General features: G+C 54.2%; 2 protein-coding genes across 2 annotated transcripts in view; both read right to left on the bottom strand.

The window, feature by feature from the left end:
- Positions 1-958: 958 nt before the first annotated feature.
- On the bottom strand, positions 959-4927 carry LOC119097894 (transcription initiation factor TFIID subunit 5). Its single transcript, XM_037220843.1, has 6 exons — positions 4721-4927; positions 4252-4371; positions 2927-3016; positions 1997-2078; positions 1691-1701; positions 959-1207 (listed from the first exon to the last, which is right to left on the bottom strand). Exons 1-6 carry the CDS (start codon positions 4925-4927, stop codon positions 959-961), a joined length of 759 nt encoding a protein of 252 aa, XP_037076738.1.
- A 160-nt stretch (positions 4928-5087) lies between these two features.
- The window catches only part of LOC119097893 (telomerase protein component 1), a gene marked incomplete at its 5' end in the record, with an annotated part of 46139 nt that continues 30945 nt past the window's right edge, over positions 5088-20281 (bottom strand). The window contains 5 exons of the mRNA XM_037220842.1: positions 5088-5101; positions 6369-6404; positions 6703-6838; positions 7324-7510; positions 10216-10377. Of these exons, the coding sequence (XP_037076737.1) occupies positions 5088-5101; positions 6369-6404; positions 6703-6838; positions 7324-7510; positions 10216-10377 (535 nt within the window). The remainder of the gene's footprint in view (positions 5102-6368; positions 6405-6702; positions 6839-7323; positions 7511-10215; positions 10378-20281) is intronic.

Raw genomic sequence — 20281 nt, 5'->3', positions numbered from 1 at the left:
AATTGACGACAGAGCCATGCCAGTCATTATTAGCTTTCGATGCCATGCGACGCGTTCATGTTCATTTGTTTGTTCCTCCTCCTTCGTGGATGTGATACATTACGCTTGTAATCAATGGTCATATGAACCGGTGAGGTAGGGAAATCGTTTCACCATACATCACTTGAATTGCACTGATATTTTTAATTGCATAATCATGTGACCGTCTTTGAATTAAAGTTTGCCCATCGGCAGACCGTCCCTGGCTTTGGCTGCCGTCACAATTTGTTTTGCTTGGCTTCCATCCACGCCGGATTTTGCCTCTTTACAATTTCCGTCTGGGTATTTTTTGTCCTTCGTCTTTTCCCGATTCGACTTCGATCACTGTCGATTTTTTGCCGTTCAGACATTCCACGTTAGCAAAGGGACGGGACTGCAGTGCTTCCTGGACAGGACGGGAGGCCTTCGCTACGGGCGGCCGTCGCATGGTCTTGGGTGTGGACACGAAGACAATCGCAGTTTTTTTTTTGCGCGCTGGGCGCGCTGAACAGTGACACATTGCCCAACCTACCAACAAAATACACCAACAAACAGGTTTCTCCGCAGATTTTGCCAGCTTTATTCCCACAGGGAGGGGTGAAGCCCCCTCCCCCCCCCCCCGCCCCCCCCCCCCCAACCGAACAGGAAACCACACTCCTGGTTGAAGACCTGACGACTTGAAGATGCTCTAAGAAAGATGAAGACTAGCGGAGATCAGGCGAGTTGGCAGCACGAGCTCTCGGCGATCGTCATTGAACGGGTACCGAAAATGGTAAGAGAGAGAGAGAGAGGGAGAAAGAAAACGGCGACACGCGTACATTCCTGACGACCCTGACCGCCGCAGTGCCGCCAAGGTGCCGGCACTGGCAATTCCAGACCTTACTATTGTAGCAGCAGGCGATTCCCGCTCCAACGAGCGGCTGGGCACGCGTGCCCGTGGTCAGGCCGAGACCCCACTCACCGCCACGGCCAGCGAGCAGACGGGCGCGTCGTTGCCGGTGATGACCCGCCGAGTCAGCTCGTCGCTGTCGGGCTTGTCGGCGTCCGCGTAGACCACCAGTTGCGAGTCCTGGCCGGCCGCCAGCAGGCTGTTCTCCAACCAGGCGAGCGCCGACACAGGCACGGAGAACGCCTCCAGCGAGCGGACCGGCGCCCGCCAGCCGTCGTCCGACGTCCAGAGCAAAACCATCTGACGGGGCCGGGGAGGGCGCGGTCAGCCGGCTGCCGAGTAGGGCACCCTCCCCTCCCCCACCGGCCGCAGGGTCGGGCACCGCCCTCCCCCACCGGCCGTCGAGTCGGGCCCCGCTCTCCCCAGCCCCCACAGGCCACCGAGTCGGGCCTCGCCCTCCTCCATCCACTGTCGAGTCGGGCCCCGCTCTCCCCCACCGGTCGCCGAGTCGGGCCCCGCTCTCCCCCACCACCCGCCGAGAGCGATCACGTGCGGACCGTTCGACACCGGTTCCCTCCGATCGGGCAGACACCCGGACCGGAACGGCTCCAACATGCCCAGACAAAAGCACAGCAGATGGCCGGTTGACCCTTAAAGCACAACCTCTGCACCGGCTGACTAGTCCTATGCAAAGCCTTGTCCACGGCGGCCCAGAGTCCGGGCGACGCCGAACGAAGCGGCCCGCGCTCGACGGCGGCACACGCGCGAGCGCAGTCAACTCACGCCGTCCCGTCCTCCGGAGGCCAGGATAGGGTCGCTGGTCAACGCCAGGCAGGTGACTTCGCCCGCGTGCGCCAGGCTGGAGACAAGGTCGCCGCGGTCCGCCAGCGCCACCGCCACCCGGCCGTCCTCCAGACCTGCGGCCCGGCGCCAGGTCAGGCCAGGTCAGCGCACGACCGTCGCCGGACCGGCGGCGCGCCCAGGTGACAGCAATCCGACACCGCACACGCAGCGAACAGTGGCCCCGCGGCGCACAGCACGGGCGCAGCGCCTGGGCAGAGCCCACGCCGGGCGACGACCGGCACTTACCGAGCATGGCAACGCCCAGGTGGCTGTCGTCGGCGCCCTCGGGCATGCAGGTGAGGCTGGTGATGCGCGCGTCCGGCGCCAGCTGTCGCTCCGAGTGGCCGTCGCTCAGTCGCAGCACGTGCAGCGCACGCCCGGCAGCCAGGTAGGCGCGCTGGCCGTCGCACACCGCCGCCGTCACGTTCTCGAGCCGGCGCGACCAGCGCGGCGCGCCGCTGGCCGCCTCCGCCATGGCCACCTGACCGCTGAGGCTGACCGTGAGCACGCCGCCGGCGGCAGCGGTGCACGCCAGCACCACGGCCGAGGCGGACGGCACGCGCAGCACCTCCTCACCGACGTGCGCGCGCCACATCTGGCGGCAGAGGGAAGAGCCCGGTCGTCTGAGGTGACGGCAGAGGACGCGAGCCGGCGGCCACCGGCGACGGCACAGAACAGAGGTCCGCCGACTCATCGGAAGAAACAACACAGTATCCAGCGATGATATCTCACAGCACGACGTACCAACGGGCGTTCAGGGCTGGTCAGGCAGACCACGAGCTAACGGTCTCATTTGGCGTGGCAGGGCAGGGACCAACAGCCGCGCGTGACTGGACAGGGTCCAACGCAGGCGTGGGGCGTCCTGCCGCCGCGGCCAGAGCGGTGTAGGGGAGCCGGCCGCTGGCGGGATGGCCGAAGAACAGGGCTCGGGCGGAACGGTCTCCCGAGGCCGCAGCCACGCGTGCCCGACGAAGGCCTCCCGCGTAAAGCACCTCTGAGCGCCGGTAAGACCAGCACACTGGGCCTGGGACGGCGGGTAACGCAGGAAGCTGGGACAGCTGCCAAAGCTGAGAACTGATCGGGAGGCAGCGCACGCCAGGCAGGCAGGCAGGCAGGCAGGCAGGCAGGCAGGCAGGCACCCAGCCAGCCAGCCAGCCGCGCGCCGCTCACCTTCACGTCGCCGTCGGCGCCCGCGGAGACGAATCTCTGTCCACTCAGGTAGCAGACGGCCTGCACGGCACCCTTGTGCACGAACGCCTTCTGGATCTGCGGGCGCAGACGGGCGAACTGAGCAGCAGCGACCCAGCGCGGGCGCCACGACTGAGCGCCGCCGCCTCCGCCCGCGGCCGACACACGTGCTGGGCTGCATACACCCCGCGGCCATCACAACACAGAGCGGTGCGCCGTGACTTGTCGCTGTATCAACCCACATCAATTCTGCTTGGACCTCCAGCACCACCGCGACCTCACTCTTGCTATCGATTTCGTCCGCCACAATTTCGCGCGGACTGGCCAACCCACATCCCATTATCTCTCCGTCCTCGTCATGGCCTGATCTTTGCTGAAGGGTTTTACTTACACCTTGTGAATGTCGCGTTAAGGGTATGTGGAAGACGCGTAGAATAAGACGCGCGCGAAGAATAAATGTAAGAAGACGCGCGAAGGATAGGTGTAAAAAGCATAAAACAGGACGTAAACGAGGGATAGAGATTATCCCGAAAGCTCCTGTTCAATACAAACAAGTTGACCGAAAAATTACCTTTTACATTCACTATACCCCAGCTCAACACCATTCTCAAACATAACAGGATGTGAATAATTGCAGCCTATGTGGCTTACCCCACGACGGACGGGAGGTCTTCAGCACTCATTGATCAGCCTCGTGTCCAGCCAAATCCTCTTTCCAAGAGGCGTGCAAGAGCGCAGGATCGTGCTCGAAGGGGACGAGGGTCATGACCAAACAGGTCATTTTGCTGTTTATGACGATGAAACAATTACTAAGCTCCTGGTGTTAATGGGATTTTGAGTTGTTATGCTACATTCAACCGGCCCACGGTAGGCTAATAGGTGCCAATTATGCGAAGACGTCGGGCAATTACTGAAACACCAGCACAAAGCGGGCCGGCGTGCATCGCTGTTAGAATGCGCGTGCTTCAATTATTATTTCAAAACAGATTATTTGTGTTCTTTCATTTGTAGTCTGCATATATTTCGTATATTTTCTATATTCCACCATCCCACTTTGTTTTATCACGTTTTTCCTCAACTTTGCTCACCCGTGGCCATCAACAATTTTGGAAATGTAGGCAAGCCTACATGTCTCCACAACAGCTTGATACTTTTTCCACCAGCATCTCCTTGCAGATTGAAGATCGGCCATTTTCAAGGTAAGAACTCAAGTTCCACGACAGAAAATCCCAAATGATCGTCGTCCTCGTGCTTTGCGGGCCGGGAGCACTTCGGAAGAAGCGGACGTTGAGCACAGAGCGCCACACTCTCACCGGGTCGCCGTGTTTGGTGCCCCAGATGATGAGGCACCCGGCAAGGTCTCCTGACACGAGGTAGTCGGCGTTTGGCGAGATGGCCAGACACCGCACCGCCGCCATGTGACCGTGCCGCACCTGAAGACGCACGGAGAACGCTGGGGATATCACGCAGCCAACACATGGAGGGCCCCACACTGAGGCACGCCAGCTGATGTCCACCACTTAATAAAAGTGTCGACATTCGTTCCCGAACATGATACGATACAGATGATGCTGAGAAAGGAGAGCAACAGCTCTGCCCCTGATTTCAAGGCGAGCGTTCAGTAGCGGTAGCTGTTGTAAATTAATTTTTAAAAACGTCCTCTTATATCAGCCTCAAGCTGAGGACAACACTAATTAGAGAGGCTTTGCTTCTACAAGGCATTGGAAAACACGCACCGACGCCCCGTCCCACGCCCCCCCCCCCCCCCCCCCATGCTCTCACCGCCTTCCGCTGCATGTCGGTCGTGTCCCAGATCTTGATCTTGCCGTCCCAGCCGCCGGTGGCGATCAGTGGCCGCGTCGGGTGGAAGGCGGCGCAGCTGAAGGGCTGCGTCTCCTGGCACAGCACCCGCAGCTCCTGCAGCTCGCCACCGCCGGAGCCGAGCGAGCCGAGTCCCGACGATGACCGGAACCGCCACAGCTGTGACATGGGGACAGACGGGGCTGGGACAATGCAGCTGTGACATGGGGACAGACGGGGCTGGGACAATGCAGCTGTGACATGGGGACAGACGGGGCTGGGACAACGCAGCTGTGACAAGGGGACAGACGGGCTGGACCACCGCAGCTGTGACATGGAGACAGACGGGCTAGGACACCACAGCTGTGACATGGGGACAGACGGGCTAGGACACCGCAGCTGTAACATGGGGACAGACGGGGCTGGACCACCGCAGCTGTGACATGGGGACAGACGGGCTGGTCAACGCAGCTGTGACATGGCGACAGACGGGCTGGACCACCGCAGCTGTGACATGGCGACAGACGGGCTAGGACACCACAGCTGTGACATGGGGACAGACGGGGCTGGGACAACGCAGCTGTGACATGCGGACAGACGGGCTATGACACCACAGCTGTGACATGGGGACAGACGGGCTAGGACACCACAGCTGTGACATGGGGACAGACGGGCTAGGACACCACAGCTGTGACATGGGGACAGACGGGGCTGGACCATCGCAGCTGCGACATGGGGACAGACGGGCTGGACAACGCAGCTGTGACATGGGGACAGACGGGCTAGGACACCAAAGCTGTGACATGGGAACAGACGGGGCTGGGACAACGCAGCTGTGACATGCGGACAGACGGGCTAGGACACCAAAGCTGTGACATGGGAACAGACGGGGCTGGGACAATGCAGCTGCGACATGCGGACAGACGGGCTAGGACACCAAAGCTGTGACATGGGAACAGACGGGCCTGGGACAACGCAGCTGTGACATGGGGACAGACGGGGCTGGGACGCCACAGCTGTGACATGGGGACGGACGAGGCTGGGACAACGCAGCTGTGAAATGGGGACAGACGGGGCTGGACCAACGCAGCTGTGACATAGAGATAGGCGGGGCTGGGACAACGCAGTTGTGATATGGAGGCAGACAGGGCTGGGACAACGCAGCTGTGACATGGGGACGGACGGGCTATGACACCACAGCTGTGACATGGGGATAGACGGGCTGGGCCACTGCAGCTGTGACACGGGCAAAAAGGGCTGAAACACCAAAACCGTGGCAGAGAGCAGGCGGAGTTTCAGCAATACAGCTGTGACACGGGGGTGACATGAGCCTGGGTCGTCGCAACTGTGGCAGAGACGAACCGCGCTCCAATACCACTACCGCGACAAACAGACCACACACTCGGGCGCCGGCGAAACTGCAGCCGGCAATCGGGCGCGGGGCTCCCTCGGCGCCGGGAGCGGCTTCGCCGACGCACCTTGACGTCACAGCTCCAGCCGACCGAGGCGAACTCGCCCGTGTCCGGCTGGACGGCCAGGCAGGCGACGCGGCGCCGGTGGGCGGCCGTGACAGCCAGCCGCACGCCGGAGCTGGTCTCCCAGACGCTCAGCTGTCCGTCGGCGGCGCCGCTCACCAGCAGCGTGCCGTCCGCCAGCAGCGCCAGACCTGCGGCGGCGCCTGACGATCAGAGGGCGCGCGCCACGCGCCGCGCGCCGCGGCCAGCAAGCGCCGGCTCAGCCCGACCACGAGCACACGCCCAGCTCGGCTTCAGAACAACGCTCAAACGCAATGCAAGGCTGCAGTGGCTGATGGGATCGCGGTTTTTTTCAGCGATGCGCACTGAGTCTTTTCCCGCGCGACCCTGGTGGCCCCGCCGGAGCAGGGCCGCAACGGCCGACCCTCATCGCCAGCCGGGACCGGCGAGCCAGCGACTCGCGCGACGGGAGCGGAAGCGGGGACCCACTTGTGATGGGCTCTCCGTGGCCGACGAAGCTGCGGGTCTCGCGGCCCGAGGCCAGGTTGTACAGTCGCACGGCGCCGCTGGGCTGGCCGATGAACAGCTCCTCGCCGTTCGGGTCCGCCACGACCGCCGTCACCGGCTGTGGACACGGCGGCAGCCAGCTGCTAGAGCTAACGCAACGGCCGCAGGGCCGACGGCCGGCCGGCCAGGCCACCGAGCCAAACATTTCTAGAAACAAGGTATACTTGGCTGACCCTTGGGGCGTGTTCAAACAACCGTTAACATTTTAAGGTATTTTGAAATATATGATATAATAAGCCTTCGTAACGCCGGTGGCCCCGCCTCTGTAATACAGCATGAACAGTTGGTATGTCACAGGTCACACAACGTTGCGGGTGCCTCGAAGCGCCCGCAATCGTTCCTCAGATCAAAGACCTCTCCATGCCGAAGACAAGTCTATGCTCAAATGTCCTGCCACTCCTCTTCCCCAACAAACCCTTCCAGTCTTCAATAGACTACTGCATATTACCCCGCCGTGTCTTCTCGTGGCGTTCTCCCCTCACCACATCCCGCCCGAGCCTCGCCACCGCCCCCCCCCCCCTCCCCCACCCCCGGACCGCTGACCTCTCCGGGCCTGATGGTCATCTGGCAGGGGCGCGGCTCCTGGACGGAGGCGCGCGGCTGGCAGCTGAGCCGCAGCAGCGCCGAGCCCGGCGGCCGGCTGCTGCCGAGGATCAGCTCCTCGGCCAGGCCGCGCAGCCAGCTGTCGGCCGGCTCGTTCAGCGCCTGCTGTAGCACCAGGCTGGGGGACCTGCGGCAGCGATCGCACCCTCAGACGCACACACACGAGCCGCTGCGTCTGAGAGCTCCGTCCTCCCGCAGGTGGGCCGCGGCCGACATGCGTACTGGTCGCTCAGTGTGCATCCGTGTGTATCAGTGCACGTCACGGTGCGTCAGTGTAAGTGTGCGTCAGTGTGCATCAGGGCGCGTCAGTGCGCGTCAGTGTGCATCAGTGAGCATCAGTGTGCGTCAGTGCCCATCAGTGCGCGTCAGTGTGTGTCCATAAGCATCCGTGTGCGTCAGTGTTTACCAGTGCGCGTCAGTGTGCTTCAGTGAGCATCAGTGTGCGTCAGCGTGCAGCAGTGGGCGTCAGTGTGGTTAGTGTACCCACTGGTCAGCCGTTCGCCTGATGGTATCGATAAGTGCTAAGGAACGCACCCTGTCAGACGGCCGGCGTCATCCACGTCTCATTCGTGGTGTAAAGGCGGAGCATTGCGTAAAGGCAATGTCGATAGCTACATCGGTACATGTTTTTGAAACCAGAACACCGTATAGCGGGACTATTGACCAGGGCAGCATTGGCCGCCCACGTCGCCGACCCTGCCTTATAATGCTCTACAGGGTGTCCGGCTCCGAATCCAGCGACAATCGTAATCCGTCAAAAAAGTGCAGGCTGCTAGATCCGACCGGTGCGCAGAGGCCAGCTGTCAGCTGTCCAGAGAGCGGCGGCCTATAAATGCCCTCCTAAAAACCCGCCCTCAGTATAAAGACCGCACGGAAGGTTATTTACACTACGCATAGCGACAACGCAATGTGCACTCATTAAGTTGTCACGGAACTTATATTAGTGATGTCGAGTTAGGGTTGCACGACAAAAATTAACCTCCGGTCCAGCGCTAACCGCACCAACAGTTCAAAACAGGTTTTAAAATACAACTGAAGTGGCGTGCTACGTCTATCAAGCGTCGGGAAGCGCGCACCACCGTACACCCAATACGCCTCACTGAGCCCACAGACCAGGTCTCGTGCATGAACACCATGCACAGGGCCTGGTACACATGCCAACACACACGGGACCCCGGTCGGTCTAATTAGGACAATGGGAACCCAGTCCGAATGTTGCGAACCGTAAACAAAAGCATCGATGATATACAATTGCTGCCAAGTTTGTGTGTGAGCGCATGGTTGCGACAGCACGCGTAGAAAAAGGCGCTGCGGCATTTACGTAACAAATAAATGTTCGGAGGAGATGCGGTCTGTGCCATGGCGTTTGCTCGAAAACCGCACCGCAACGACTGTAGATGGCGTTACTTTATTCCGAAGAAACCATTAAACGCATCAGTCGCCCCCGCAGTTCAAGTGCGTCACCTTGATAAAGGGGTCCCAATGGGCACGTCCCTTGCTCGATAGCTCTACGCAGAGAACTCCGGTCCCAGCTGGTGCCGCCAGCCGAGACTGGAATTCTCACCCCGGGCGGCCCGACCCCACTCGACGGGGGCCGGCCGCAGGCCACCGGTGCTGACGCTGCCCACGCTGCCCCGCATTACCCGAAGGCACGCCCGCAGGGGAGCGGCAATACGGCGCCACCGGCGTTTGGCGGACAGAACAAACAACTGCGCACAAAGTTCTTTATAAGACGCTGCTATGGCAACTATCAGCATAGCAAGCCGTCGTCATGTTTTTCATCAAGGCTGGTCTCAAATACTCAATCAATTTCTCGGCGTGCCTTGGAAAGAAGCACCACCTGAGCAAGCTAACTACGCCTTACAGGAAGCCCTAAATGCGGCCTGCTGCTTAGTGCCATAAATCTCCGCGAATAATGAATACGCCTATTGATCTCGCTCCAGAGACTGCCGCTATACGAAGCCACAACCACTCCCGCTGCTACAGCGTATACATGGAACGTGGCGAATATTAAATGTAATGTATACCAGGCGCGAACAAGCGACACATGACCCACAACGTTCAGCGATATACGAAACTTGGCGCGCGGCACGCGTAAAACGTTCTGCCAGGTGCCGGAGGTTTGTCGGGTGATTTTTATTGCCATCATGCCAGGTGTCAAAGGTTTGTCTAGGTCTTTTTTGGCATTACGTCAGATGACGAAGGTTTATGTGCTTTTTGGCTTATCAGTATGACCCGCGCCGGGAGCTTGTCAGGATATTTTTTTGTAAGCTGTATTAGGTGTATAAGGTTTCTTGCCTGTCGCTATCCTTGCATACTTGGTCGCATACCGTCATCCATCACAAACCCGAGTCACAAACGACATCCGTTCTAGACCCGAGGTCCTACGTCACCTGTCACAAACTTAAGGTCACATGTCACCTGTCACAAACCTGAGGTCACATGTCACCTATTACAAACCCCAGAGCACATGTCAAATGTCACAAACCCGAAGTCACATGTCACTTGTCACAAACACGAGGTCACACGTTACCTGTCACAAACTCCATGTCATACACATCACTCGTCATAAACCTGAGCTCACATATTTCTTGTCACGAACCCCAGGTTATACGCCACCTGACACAAACCTAAGGTCACATATCACCTGTCCTAAATCCGAGTTCAAACACATCCCCCGTGACAGGCAGCAGGTAACACACACACCACCAGTCGCGGCCACGGCGTCAAACTCGTCACCGGTCACGAACGCAGGGTCGCGCAGCGTCGCGCAGCGCGTCCACGCCTCAGCCGCCACTCCCGTCCGCCAGTGGCCGGGCGACGGCCGCTCACCTGAAGAACAGGTGCAGGCTGTGCGAGACGAACTCGGTCACCTCGCGCACGTGCGGGTGCTCCAGGTAGAGCCGGCGCGCCGGCGAGTCGGGCAGCTGGGCGGCGCGCAGGTCCCCCAGCAGCTCGGCCGCCAGCCCGGCCTGCGCCTTCAGCATCAGGTACCTGGTGGACAGCGGCACGTTCAGCTGTCGAGCCCAGCGCTGACACCTCTCCCTCTCTGCCGACGTACCGGCCGTGCCGCCACCGATCGGGGCGGCACCTGCGTCTGGTCGTGCTGGCGGCAGGCGTCATGGCCAGCGACGACCGCGGCCCCTGGTGCGGGCCACGCCGCGGCATACTGCGCAGATTACGGTTCGAATGTGGCCGAAACATCGATTTCTGAAATGTTCGACGTCGTCCGGTTTTGTTGTTTTCCATCATCAAACTGATCAGACTATGTAAAATCCCTATTGGAGGTCACATGAACTTCTTGTTGTTGGTTTTCATGCGCATAAGGCTGGAACTTTTCTGTTGTCTGCTGACACCTCTGTTCTGTCAATTGAAATGTTTGTCATGCATTCAAGAATGATAAATATGCCATGTCAAAAATGTGTTTGCATGAGAGGGATCGTCAGAGTATGTTTTATCGATTGCTGACACGAATGGTCTTAAAAGTTTGACGATATTTTGGTCTTTAAAGATCGAAGACAGTCTGACATAACGGACTCTAACACAAGAAAATGGCACAACGGCGTGCTAGAAAAAAAGGCGAGCTTCGTGTTGAGTCAGCACAAATCAGAGGGAGGCGACACATCGAACGAAGGCAAAACAGCAAGGCGTGCATTTCAAGACATCAGCGAACTCCAAGTGACAGTAACGGGTGTGGCTCCGAGGCTTCTTTTAAATTGGCCGCTCATCTTACATTCGTCAAATCACGACCTTACTGAAGATGCCTCGGGCAAAACCAGAAAATAGCCAACTAAATACGGCACAAACGCTGAACTCTTAAGTGTTGTTGAACTCTTAAGTGACCCCCTGTTAGCTGTCCTCACTGAGCATGTTATCGCAGCCATCAATACCTTTGTTCTTTGCACCTGGGAAACAAGTCTTAGAAACCTTCTTAAATATTGATCCCATTTTAGGTCCTATTTCTAATGATCCGCTTGTACATACGTTCCAGAAGTTAGGAAGCCAAACTCACACTTGAGGGAGGAGGGACAAATCGGTCATTGGGGTGGGGGTGGGTTGGGTGAGGGCAGTGACCTACCCAAAATAACGCAAAGCAACATTTGCACCCGCGTCTAACAATCACATGAACTTTCATTGATCCATGTAGCGTCTGGACAGTCAGGGACCCGGTAGTTGATAGACTTCAGGCACATAGCCAAAATTGTACCGGGGGGAAGGAGGGGTCACTCAAATTATTTCCAAAATCCTGCGCAGTTGGCCCAAATTTCTACCAAACCCTTCTATTCTTTTTCTCAGCATAACTCTATAACAATTCTCACCATTCCTCAGGCTCGTGGGGGAGGGCGCACACCTTGGCTACACCTTGGCTACGCCTTGGCTACGTCTTGGCTACGCCCCTGGCATATTCGGAGGCAAATTAGAAACTCCGTACCAAATGTATGCCGTGAATTTCTCGGCTGCCAGCCACGCATCTACGTAACAATATGCGACGGAGTAAAGCGCTAGTTACAAATGACATCCTTAAAAATCGCACCTAACTTGCCCGCCCAAAAATCCCCATAAAATAAGCCCACCTTGTCATGGTGGCCAAAACCAAAATCTCAACTGCGATGCAGCTTGTGACATTCTGCGTGATGTCTCAATTCTGAGCTCTTCATAGTAAGACCAACGAACAAAGTGGCAGACTGTTGCGACGTCCAGAGCTATCGGAGCATCTGTAAGGCACAGGGGTACAGCCAAAATTTGCAAATGGGAGGGGAGGGGCCACCATCATTTGCGATGGCGGAGGGGGACTATTTCCTGCGATCGAGTCTCAGTTCACTACCCGTACCTCATTCCGCTGTTGGTCTAAACGTGCCGCTGCCCATGCTAGTGTCTGGGAGACAAACAAAACAGTTTTCCTGATAACCAGATTCCGGAATTCACGTTATTGGCATGCTTTAATAATGTACTCATATTACAATTGTACTGAATCAAGAGATAAACTACTTGTTGCAATGATACGTGAATAAAGTGGACATGAACAATCCTATTCAGGACCGTTGTGGTGATGAGCTACGCTCGAAGCTGACGGCGGCGGAGTGGGAGGCTAAAGCCCCATGATTTCCCAAAGTTGCGCTGCTAGTACGACATGCGATTCGAGGTCGGTGTAGTTCAAAACCTTACACCCAAATATTATCTTTTAAATGATATTCCATAGATCTATTCCCGACGCAGCAATACAATCCGCGCCGTCTGCAGCTATGGCAGACGGACCCAAAGCTATCACATCTGTATTTTTCCGCACCGAGATCCAACGGAAATCGAAGCATGCTCTTGCCCGTAAAAACACGAGATGGCACGCCAAACCAGAGCTATACAAACAATAAGGTTGAGTGACCCGGTCTCCGTAAATGTAGAGCCTGTGGCTTGACGTGAGTTGTTCAGTGCATTAGCGAGAAACATTATTCACATAGATAAGACAGTAGTAATAGCCTGATTCCTCAGAGAAAACCAGGACAATGGAGATATAGCTGGGTTGATATTTCGGCAGCATGCCTTTAGAATAAATAAAATCGAAACAATAGCGGACGTCTTCTGCTATTATTTCCATAAAGGCATGTTGCCGAAATATCGACTCAACTATATCTCCATTGTTCTGGTTTTTCTCCGAGGAATAAGGCTACTACTATTGTCTTAGCCTATGACTTGGGGAAGCCGCGAATTCGGAGATTATATTCGTCCTTTGATGGACCAGAGCAAGGCTATAAAAACAATAAGATAGAACGCTCCGGTCTCCGTAAATGTAGTCTATGGCTTTGGGGAAGCTGCGAAGTGACAATTTAGAAAATTTCCGGCCCATGTCAAACTATTACACGAGACCAAAACTGCCATATGTTGCACCATTACAACAATACTTGCACGACATTACAGCGTGGACAATTTATAAAAGTGGTAATATTTGAAATTGGTACAAATAGTTTGTTTTCATTGGGATATTTTTCTTCGGAACCAGAGTTCACAAGCAGGAAATATTCGATCTGATGTCAGCGAAAAATAGCTCTACTGAGCGTGCTGATAAACATGATGGTATATAATGAATTAAAATATCACATTTGACATTGCCACTGTATCTATATTCGTGTTTGCCCTTAAAAAAACCGTTTCCAGCAAACATGTGCCTGGCTTTCAATGTCGGTTTCTGGTACCTACTTACTCTCATCAAAACGAGGCCTTAGATCCCTCGCTTCGGCTAGCTCTTTCATTATCACTAGTCCTTGGTTACTGAATCACGTGGGTTATTTTGCAAATAACAGGCTCTGGCTCCTAGTTCTCACCTGTTGTTTCCAAACCGAACATATGATCACAAGTTTCAATTGGTTCGTTACAAATACCGCACCCTCGTTTCTGGATTCCATTCATTCACTCGCAAACCGTGTGATCCCACTAATTCACTCACAAACCGCTTGATCCCATTAATTCACTCACAAAACGTTCGATCCCGACCCCCGTTCGTCACTGGCTCATTCGTCAACACCAGCTCGGGTTGCTATTTGATAGCATTCTGTTATTGAAATGGTGCCTGATATCAAAGGTCTCTCACATATGTGCTTTAATAGCTGCGGAAGCACGCTGGATAACGTAAGCTTATCAAGTGAATACGTAGTGGATTAACAATGCTTTCAGATGAGATCCTGGTCTTTGTTGTTGGCTTTGACATGTTTCTGCACCTTGGTTGTTGCCAGGTCCTGAAGATAGGCTGGCTCCGGGTTCTTGCGGGGTTTCTGGTCATATTATTGACTTAACATTTGCGCTCCGTGGATCTAGCGACACAATGCAAGCTGTCTCTTGGTTCTCGCTGACCCCTCTGCATACCTCAGGCCGTGTTTTGAATTTTTGTTGGATCTTTTGAATCGCACCAACAGCCGTGTGATCAGCGAGTAAACAGCAATGCGACCAGAGGGTTGGCGGGCAGACCGGTCGGCAGCTCGATCGATGGTCACTCTTGCTTGCGCCGGCACCAAGAGGACACCACTTCGGAATCGAAGAGCAGCTCCTGCAGGCCGTCGGCGGTGGGCAGCAACAGGAGGGGGGCCGCGTCCCAGGGCCAGGACTTTTCGCTGCGCAGGGTGAGCCGGGCGGTCACGTCGCCCAGCGCCTTGACCAGCGCCAGGAAAATGAGGCCCAGTGGACGACTTTCTGTCACGCATGGCCACCCGTAACTCGGTCCGTGGCCGTCGACAGGCGTGGCGGCTCCGGGATTGTAAAGTCGTTGACGAGTGGGACGACGCCCAACTGCGGGCCCAAACCCAGGCAGGTCCGGGGCTAGCAGCATGCTACCCCGTGCCGCGAGGGCCGTTACTCGCGTCCGGTGAATAGGTCTGTTCATTTATGATATTAAATATATTGAAAATGACATGATATTACCAAGATAGCTTAAGTGGCGTGCAGTCGTATTTCATATTCTAACACATTCTATGACATATAAAACCCAACCAAAATGGTGCTTGACACCAGGCGATACAGATCACTGGCGCAGTAATGTTTCCTATAGCCTGCTGCTTTAAATAGCATCCAGGAGACATGATCTCATTGTTAAACTCATATCTGAGTCAGTACTTATAAGCAGACGTTGGCAAATACCCGACGCTCACACCTCTTTGGTATATTATTCCAAACTTTAAGTCTGATAATTTTGATTTGCACGGTCATAAAACAGCAGTACATCGCTGCGTCGGATAAGCCGTCAAAACAAAATGCACATTTCAGATGAAAAGTGAGCAGCATGGGGACCAGCAACTGGATTCCATCGATCCTTGCCAGTGTCATCTCTTGGGTTATCCGAAATCTTACGTGTTAAATCAACTAGATATTTTTGATAACGCCGGTATTTCGCGTGCCATCAATCGAGGCAAAAAAGCAGCGTTAAGTATGAGCCTTTTCCCCCGATGCCGCGGGGTGAATCACCATGGCAACCGTGTTTTCACGGGACTTAAAACTGTGACGATACCAAACCCTCTAACCAATCACAAGCTTAGATTGACGTTCGAATTCGCAGCAGGGGTTTAGAAACATTGACACGTTTTAATAATGCTTGAGATACCAGGGCGCCCCCCCCCCCCCGAAAACAATGGGAGCATTGCGCCAAACCATGAAAGCACTAGAGAAGTACAGGCAACCAAGCCCTCGCATTACGGTATTCTGGGCAGACGATGCTGTGACGTCATCGGAGGACCAAATCACATGACACCAACGATACGGCGGCGTGAAAACACTTCTTTGTAGTTTGAGCATAAATATTTCCATAAATCATATTTTTTCGACTTAAAATTTTCAATGAAACATTTCAGCCGAGAAATGGCGTTGGTTTGCATCAGGGCTACAAAGTTATCAAAGTTTATATATCAAAGTTTGTTCCAAAGAACTCTTGCTGAAAGTGCTTAGAAACGGTCGGTGTTAAAGAGTACAGCATACAACAGCATAGCATGAGGATGAAATACAGCGGGTCAGACCGGATCGCAGCACCCTGGGACGCGTATTGAGCAGTTGGAATGCTAATCCTGTAGCCTTAGGGGGAGCGTTGCTAGGGTGGATGCAGGGTTGGCCGCCCTAGAGGAGTTGGCGAGTGAAGAACCCCGGGAGGCTTAAATGCATTGAGCGCCATTTGTTCAAGATAGCAGATTTTCCTGTACAATAGGACGGTTTCCGAAAATTTTTGTAATTTCTGTCGGTCCGAGTCGTGGCCCATATCTCAGCTCGAAATAGTCTAGAGGATATATTAGGACTGGTGGGATATTATTCCCTGCGCACCATTTTTGTCTAGCCCATCTGACATTATGGATTTGCAAGTTAACCAACACCTAGGAAAACCATAGCACAGCAACAGAAAAACTCTTGGCACCTGCCCTCCTCACATTACCTCATTTTCACATTTCGCTCCATATAGGTACGACAGTCAGAAGATATATGGACCATCATTGCCTGTTAATGAATTAAATGTAAACATTTCCTATCGTGTTTATTTATTTATATATAAATATTAATTTTACAAAATGTATTACACATAAATATCCAGGCGCGTTGATCACGACGGACATAGCACGGGTGCTGGACCTAGACAACATAGTTCAATAGGATCTATTCTTGGAAGCATATCTTAATGCTGATTTCTATTGAGACAGGATGAAATGCAAAATGTACAATATCTATTCACATAGCGTCAAAACAAAGATGGAAAGCAAGATTGCCACCCAGTTCATTGGCGAAATCCCCGTTTTATCATGTTACTGGCATCTACCAACCTTTTCGTAGTATCAACCAAAAACCATACTACGGGCTACCAACATTTAGTCCGATGGTGAAATCACTTCTGTGTAGCTTTTTACTCCCGTAATCTTGATCCCAGTCAAACAACGCCAACGCGAGGTGCCGCCATGTCGGCACCCGCGCACCGCCACAGTGCGGTGGGTGGATGGGTGGGTGGACACGAGAGTAGAAGAGGCGGCCGTCGGTGCGCCGCGCCAGTAGCGACGGAGCGCCGAGCCGGGCAGGATGGCCGCGCCTGTGCCGACGGCCGCGCTGGACAGCGCGTACAACAGCTGCCTGGCCGAAGCCGTGCAGCTCACCTGCCGCCGTCAGCTGGCGCCCGACAACACCTCGCAGCTCATCTGCGCGTCCAGGGACGGTGAGCAGCGCGCCGCTGCCGTCTACACGGCCCTGGTGACCACCACTGGGCTCGTTGTGCCCGCGACTCTGGTGCTCAACCTGGCCGTCGTGCTCACCGTGTACATGAACCGCAGACTGCACACCGTCGTCAACGTCATCGTTTCGGTGCTGTGCACAAACAACATGGCATGGGCTGCGCTACCAGTCCTCGTTGCTGCGCATCCAAATTTCCAGCATCCAACTGCATGCCAAATAAGAAACTTTCTTGTTGTTAACACCACGGGCATCAGGTTTACAACCATCGTCACAATAGCGCTGTTACGGTACCTGATTGTAGTGAGAGGTTGCAGCTACCCACTATGCGCAAAGAACATACTATTATTCGTCACAATCGCTATCGCGCCCATTTCCATCAAGTGGGCTATGCGAGCAAGCGAGAGAAGTGCTCGTTGTCTTTCAGGGCTGGCAATGAGCACAGATGGACATGTCATCACGACTGCGCACGTCGGGACAATGGAGTCAGTCTTCCTCAATCACGTTCTCGAATATTGCGTGGGCTTCGTCATTTTAACATTCTGCTATGCCAGTATCCTAAGAAAAACCGTCGTGTCCAAGAAACAAATAAACATGGGCAAAATATCCAACGCGAGACAGCAGCTTTCCTCGGGAGGTGCGGCGGCACTCCGCGTGCGCAAACTGCCTGACCGGCCGCAGTTCGCAGCTGACTGTGCGGTGGCACCTGCTGCGGGCCGCGTCTCCCGTGCGAGCAGCGCCGCTTCCAACGACAGGACGGCACCGGCTGGTCGGTTCAACACCATCGCCGAGGTGGAGACGGACAAGCCGCGGTCGGTCAATGCCCAGGTCACGACAGCCCGGCACCCGCAGCCGCCAGTCACAGCGCCAGCTCAGACCGCGCAAGTCGCGGCGGTTGTCTCGGCTGGGCAAACCCCGATCGCCGCGTCCAAGCGCGACCGGCCAATGACACCCGAGATCTGCCATTGCCCTGCCACAACGGCGAACGGTGAAGGAGGAGGGGATGGAGGCGGCAATGGGGCAGAAGGAGGGGAGGGATTAGGGCAAAAGAAACGACGATTAACAACACGAAGCGATCGAGGAGATGGAGCAAGCGACGGAGTGGAGGGACGCGATAAGGAAAACAACGACAAAGAAGGAAGCAGTGGGGGAAGGAGTGACGGAGGAGGAAGCGGTGGAGAAGGAAACCGTGGGGGAGGAAAAGATAACGGAGGAGGCGACGGAGGAGTAAGCGGTGAACGAGAAAGCGGCGAGAGAGCAAGCAATGGAGTAGTAAGCAGTGAAGGAGGAAGCATCGCACGAGTAAGAGATGGATCAAGAGGAGGCGGTGGTTGCCTGCCGCTGAGTCTGAGCGTCGTTGGTGTCACAAAAATTGCAGATCCTGGCGTATTCGAGACCAGCTTGCCTGTTTTGTCGCAGAGCACTGTCGGAAGCCAGCGAAACCCCAAACGCCGGGACCGCAGAGTCGACATCGTAGCCACCATCTCAATCACCGCATGTCTCGTCATCTTCTTCGTTTCCTCCCTTCCCTTCCTCGGCGCAATCCTGCATCTATGGAGCACGCCGTGCCTAGTGCTGCCAGAGGTGAGACTGCTAGCCCAGCTCGTGTTGATTATCAGCGGTGGATTCGCCGCCATCTTCAGTCCCGTAGTATTCGTCGTCTTCAGCAGCGACTTCAGAGAAGCGCTCCGACGAACATACTGGCAGCCAGCCGTACGGACTTCCTCAAACGTCAACTCTTCAAGACAGAACTAGTGTCAAGCACCGACAACAAATGGATCGTTCTTGGCATTACCTCAAAGTGCATGATGGAGTTAATGTCGGGCAACAGCAAAATTCAGTTTAACTTCTTCTAGCGCTTAATCTGCCACACAATGTAACCTGGGATTTGCTGAAACCAAGGGGTATATTACTGTTCTTTTCATGCTTGTTGAATGGTATCAGACGATAATTTGTCCGCACCACGTGTAGTCTTTTGGTGTTATGTTCGAAACTTTGTGGAGCATTTCTGCGCAATCTGTATTCCATGTCCATGCACTTTATTTATCCAAAAAATGTATTTTCGATCTATGTTGCGTGTTGCGACGATGTCATGGCAATGTTATATTGATGTTATCACAGTTAAATGTCTTCCCGATCGAAAGACAGAAGCAACAGAAAAATGTACCTTTCGATCTATGTTGCGCGCTGCGATGATGTCATGAAATGCTTCGGTGATATCACGAATAAATTCTAGTCGCAAATTCTGGGAGCACCGAAAGAGGTATCTATGTCTGATATTATCACTTCTTAAAGCTAGATAAACCAATCCAACCGTTTGCACTAGCAAAAGAAAAAATAAACCACTACCGCTACTGCATCTGGTGCAGCTATTCAAGGCTATACAAACGAGCGCAACACACGCATCATCATTCTGGATGAGTGTCGTCTGGCCGTTCTCAAATTTTCAGACTATCGCAACAGAACAACTTCCCGCCGAAACGTGAGGTGTATTGTGCGTATCTACTTATTTGAAACCACAAATAAACCAATATATATATATATATATATATATATATATATATATATATATATATATATATATATATATATATAGATGAGATAGATAGAAAGACAGATAAACCTTTTTCAAGTGTGTACATCTTTCGCATTTATACATTACAGGGAGCGTATGAGCTAAATTCTAGCGGCACCAATTCCCTTTTGTTTGTTTTACTAGCTGAGAAATCAAGACCCGGAGAAAAGTTGGTTCGCTTTTTCTGGAGAGGGGGGGGGGGAAGAGCAGCATATGAGCGATAAGACCACAAGCAGCAAGGATAATATCATGCAGCCTTTGCTTCCGCTGACACAAACTGAATTTTTCATTTTTTCATTATAAGATTATTCCTACATCGAAACAAACATTTCGTCCATTTTCAGGCTTTGGAACAATGTCATTAAAAAGAACGATTTGAGAAGCCATCCTGTTCATGTTTCCTTTCTCACCCAATTTCATAACTCGCGCTTAGGTGTGGGAGGGGGGGGGGGGCAATTTGACCCTCGGAGGTTTGTGCGGAGCGATTTCAAAATTGTAGAAAATTAAATAGCGGATCGTTTGGTATCTCTGTAAATCTCTGATTTAATATCTTATGCAACACAACGACTGATCAACAAATCATATTGACCTATATTGATCTTAGGGTCACGATGAAGGACAGACCAAGGTCAAAACCAACCTGAT

Source organism: Pollicipes pollicipes, unplaced genomic scaffold (assembly GCF_011947565.3).
Source record: "Pollicipes pollicipes isolate AB1234 unplaced genomic scaffold, Ppol_2.1 Scaffold_469;HRSCAF=525_pilon_pilon_pilon, whole genome shotgun sequence".
Classification (NCBI taxonomy): domain Eukaryota; kingdom Metazoa; phylum Arthropoda; class Thecostraca; order Pollicipedomorpha; family Pollicipedidae; genus Pollicipes; species Pollicipes pollicipes.
The sequence above is the reverse complement of the archived record's forward strand: the minus strand, read 5'-3'. Positions and strand labels throughout refer to the sequence as shown.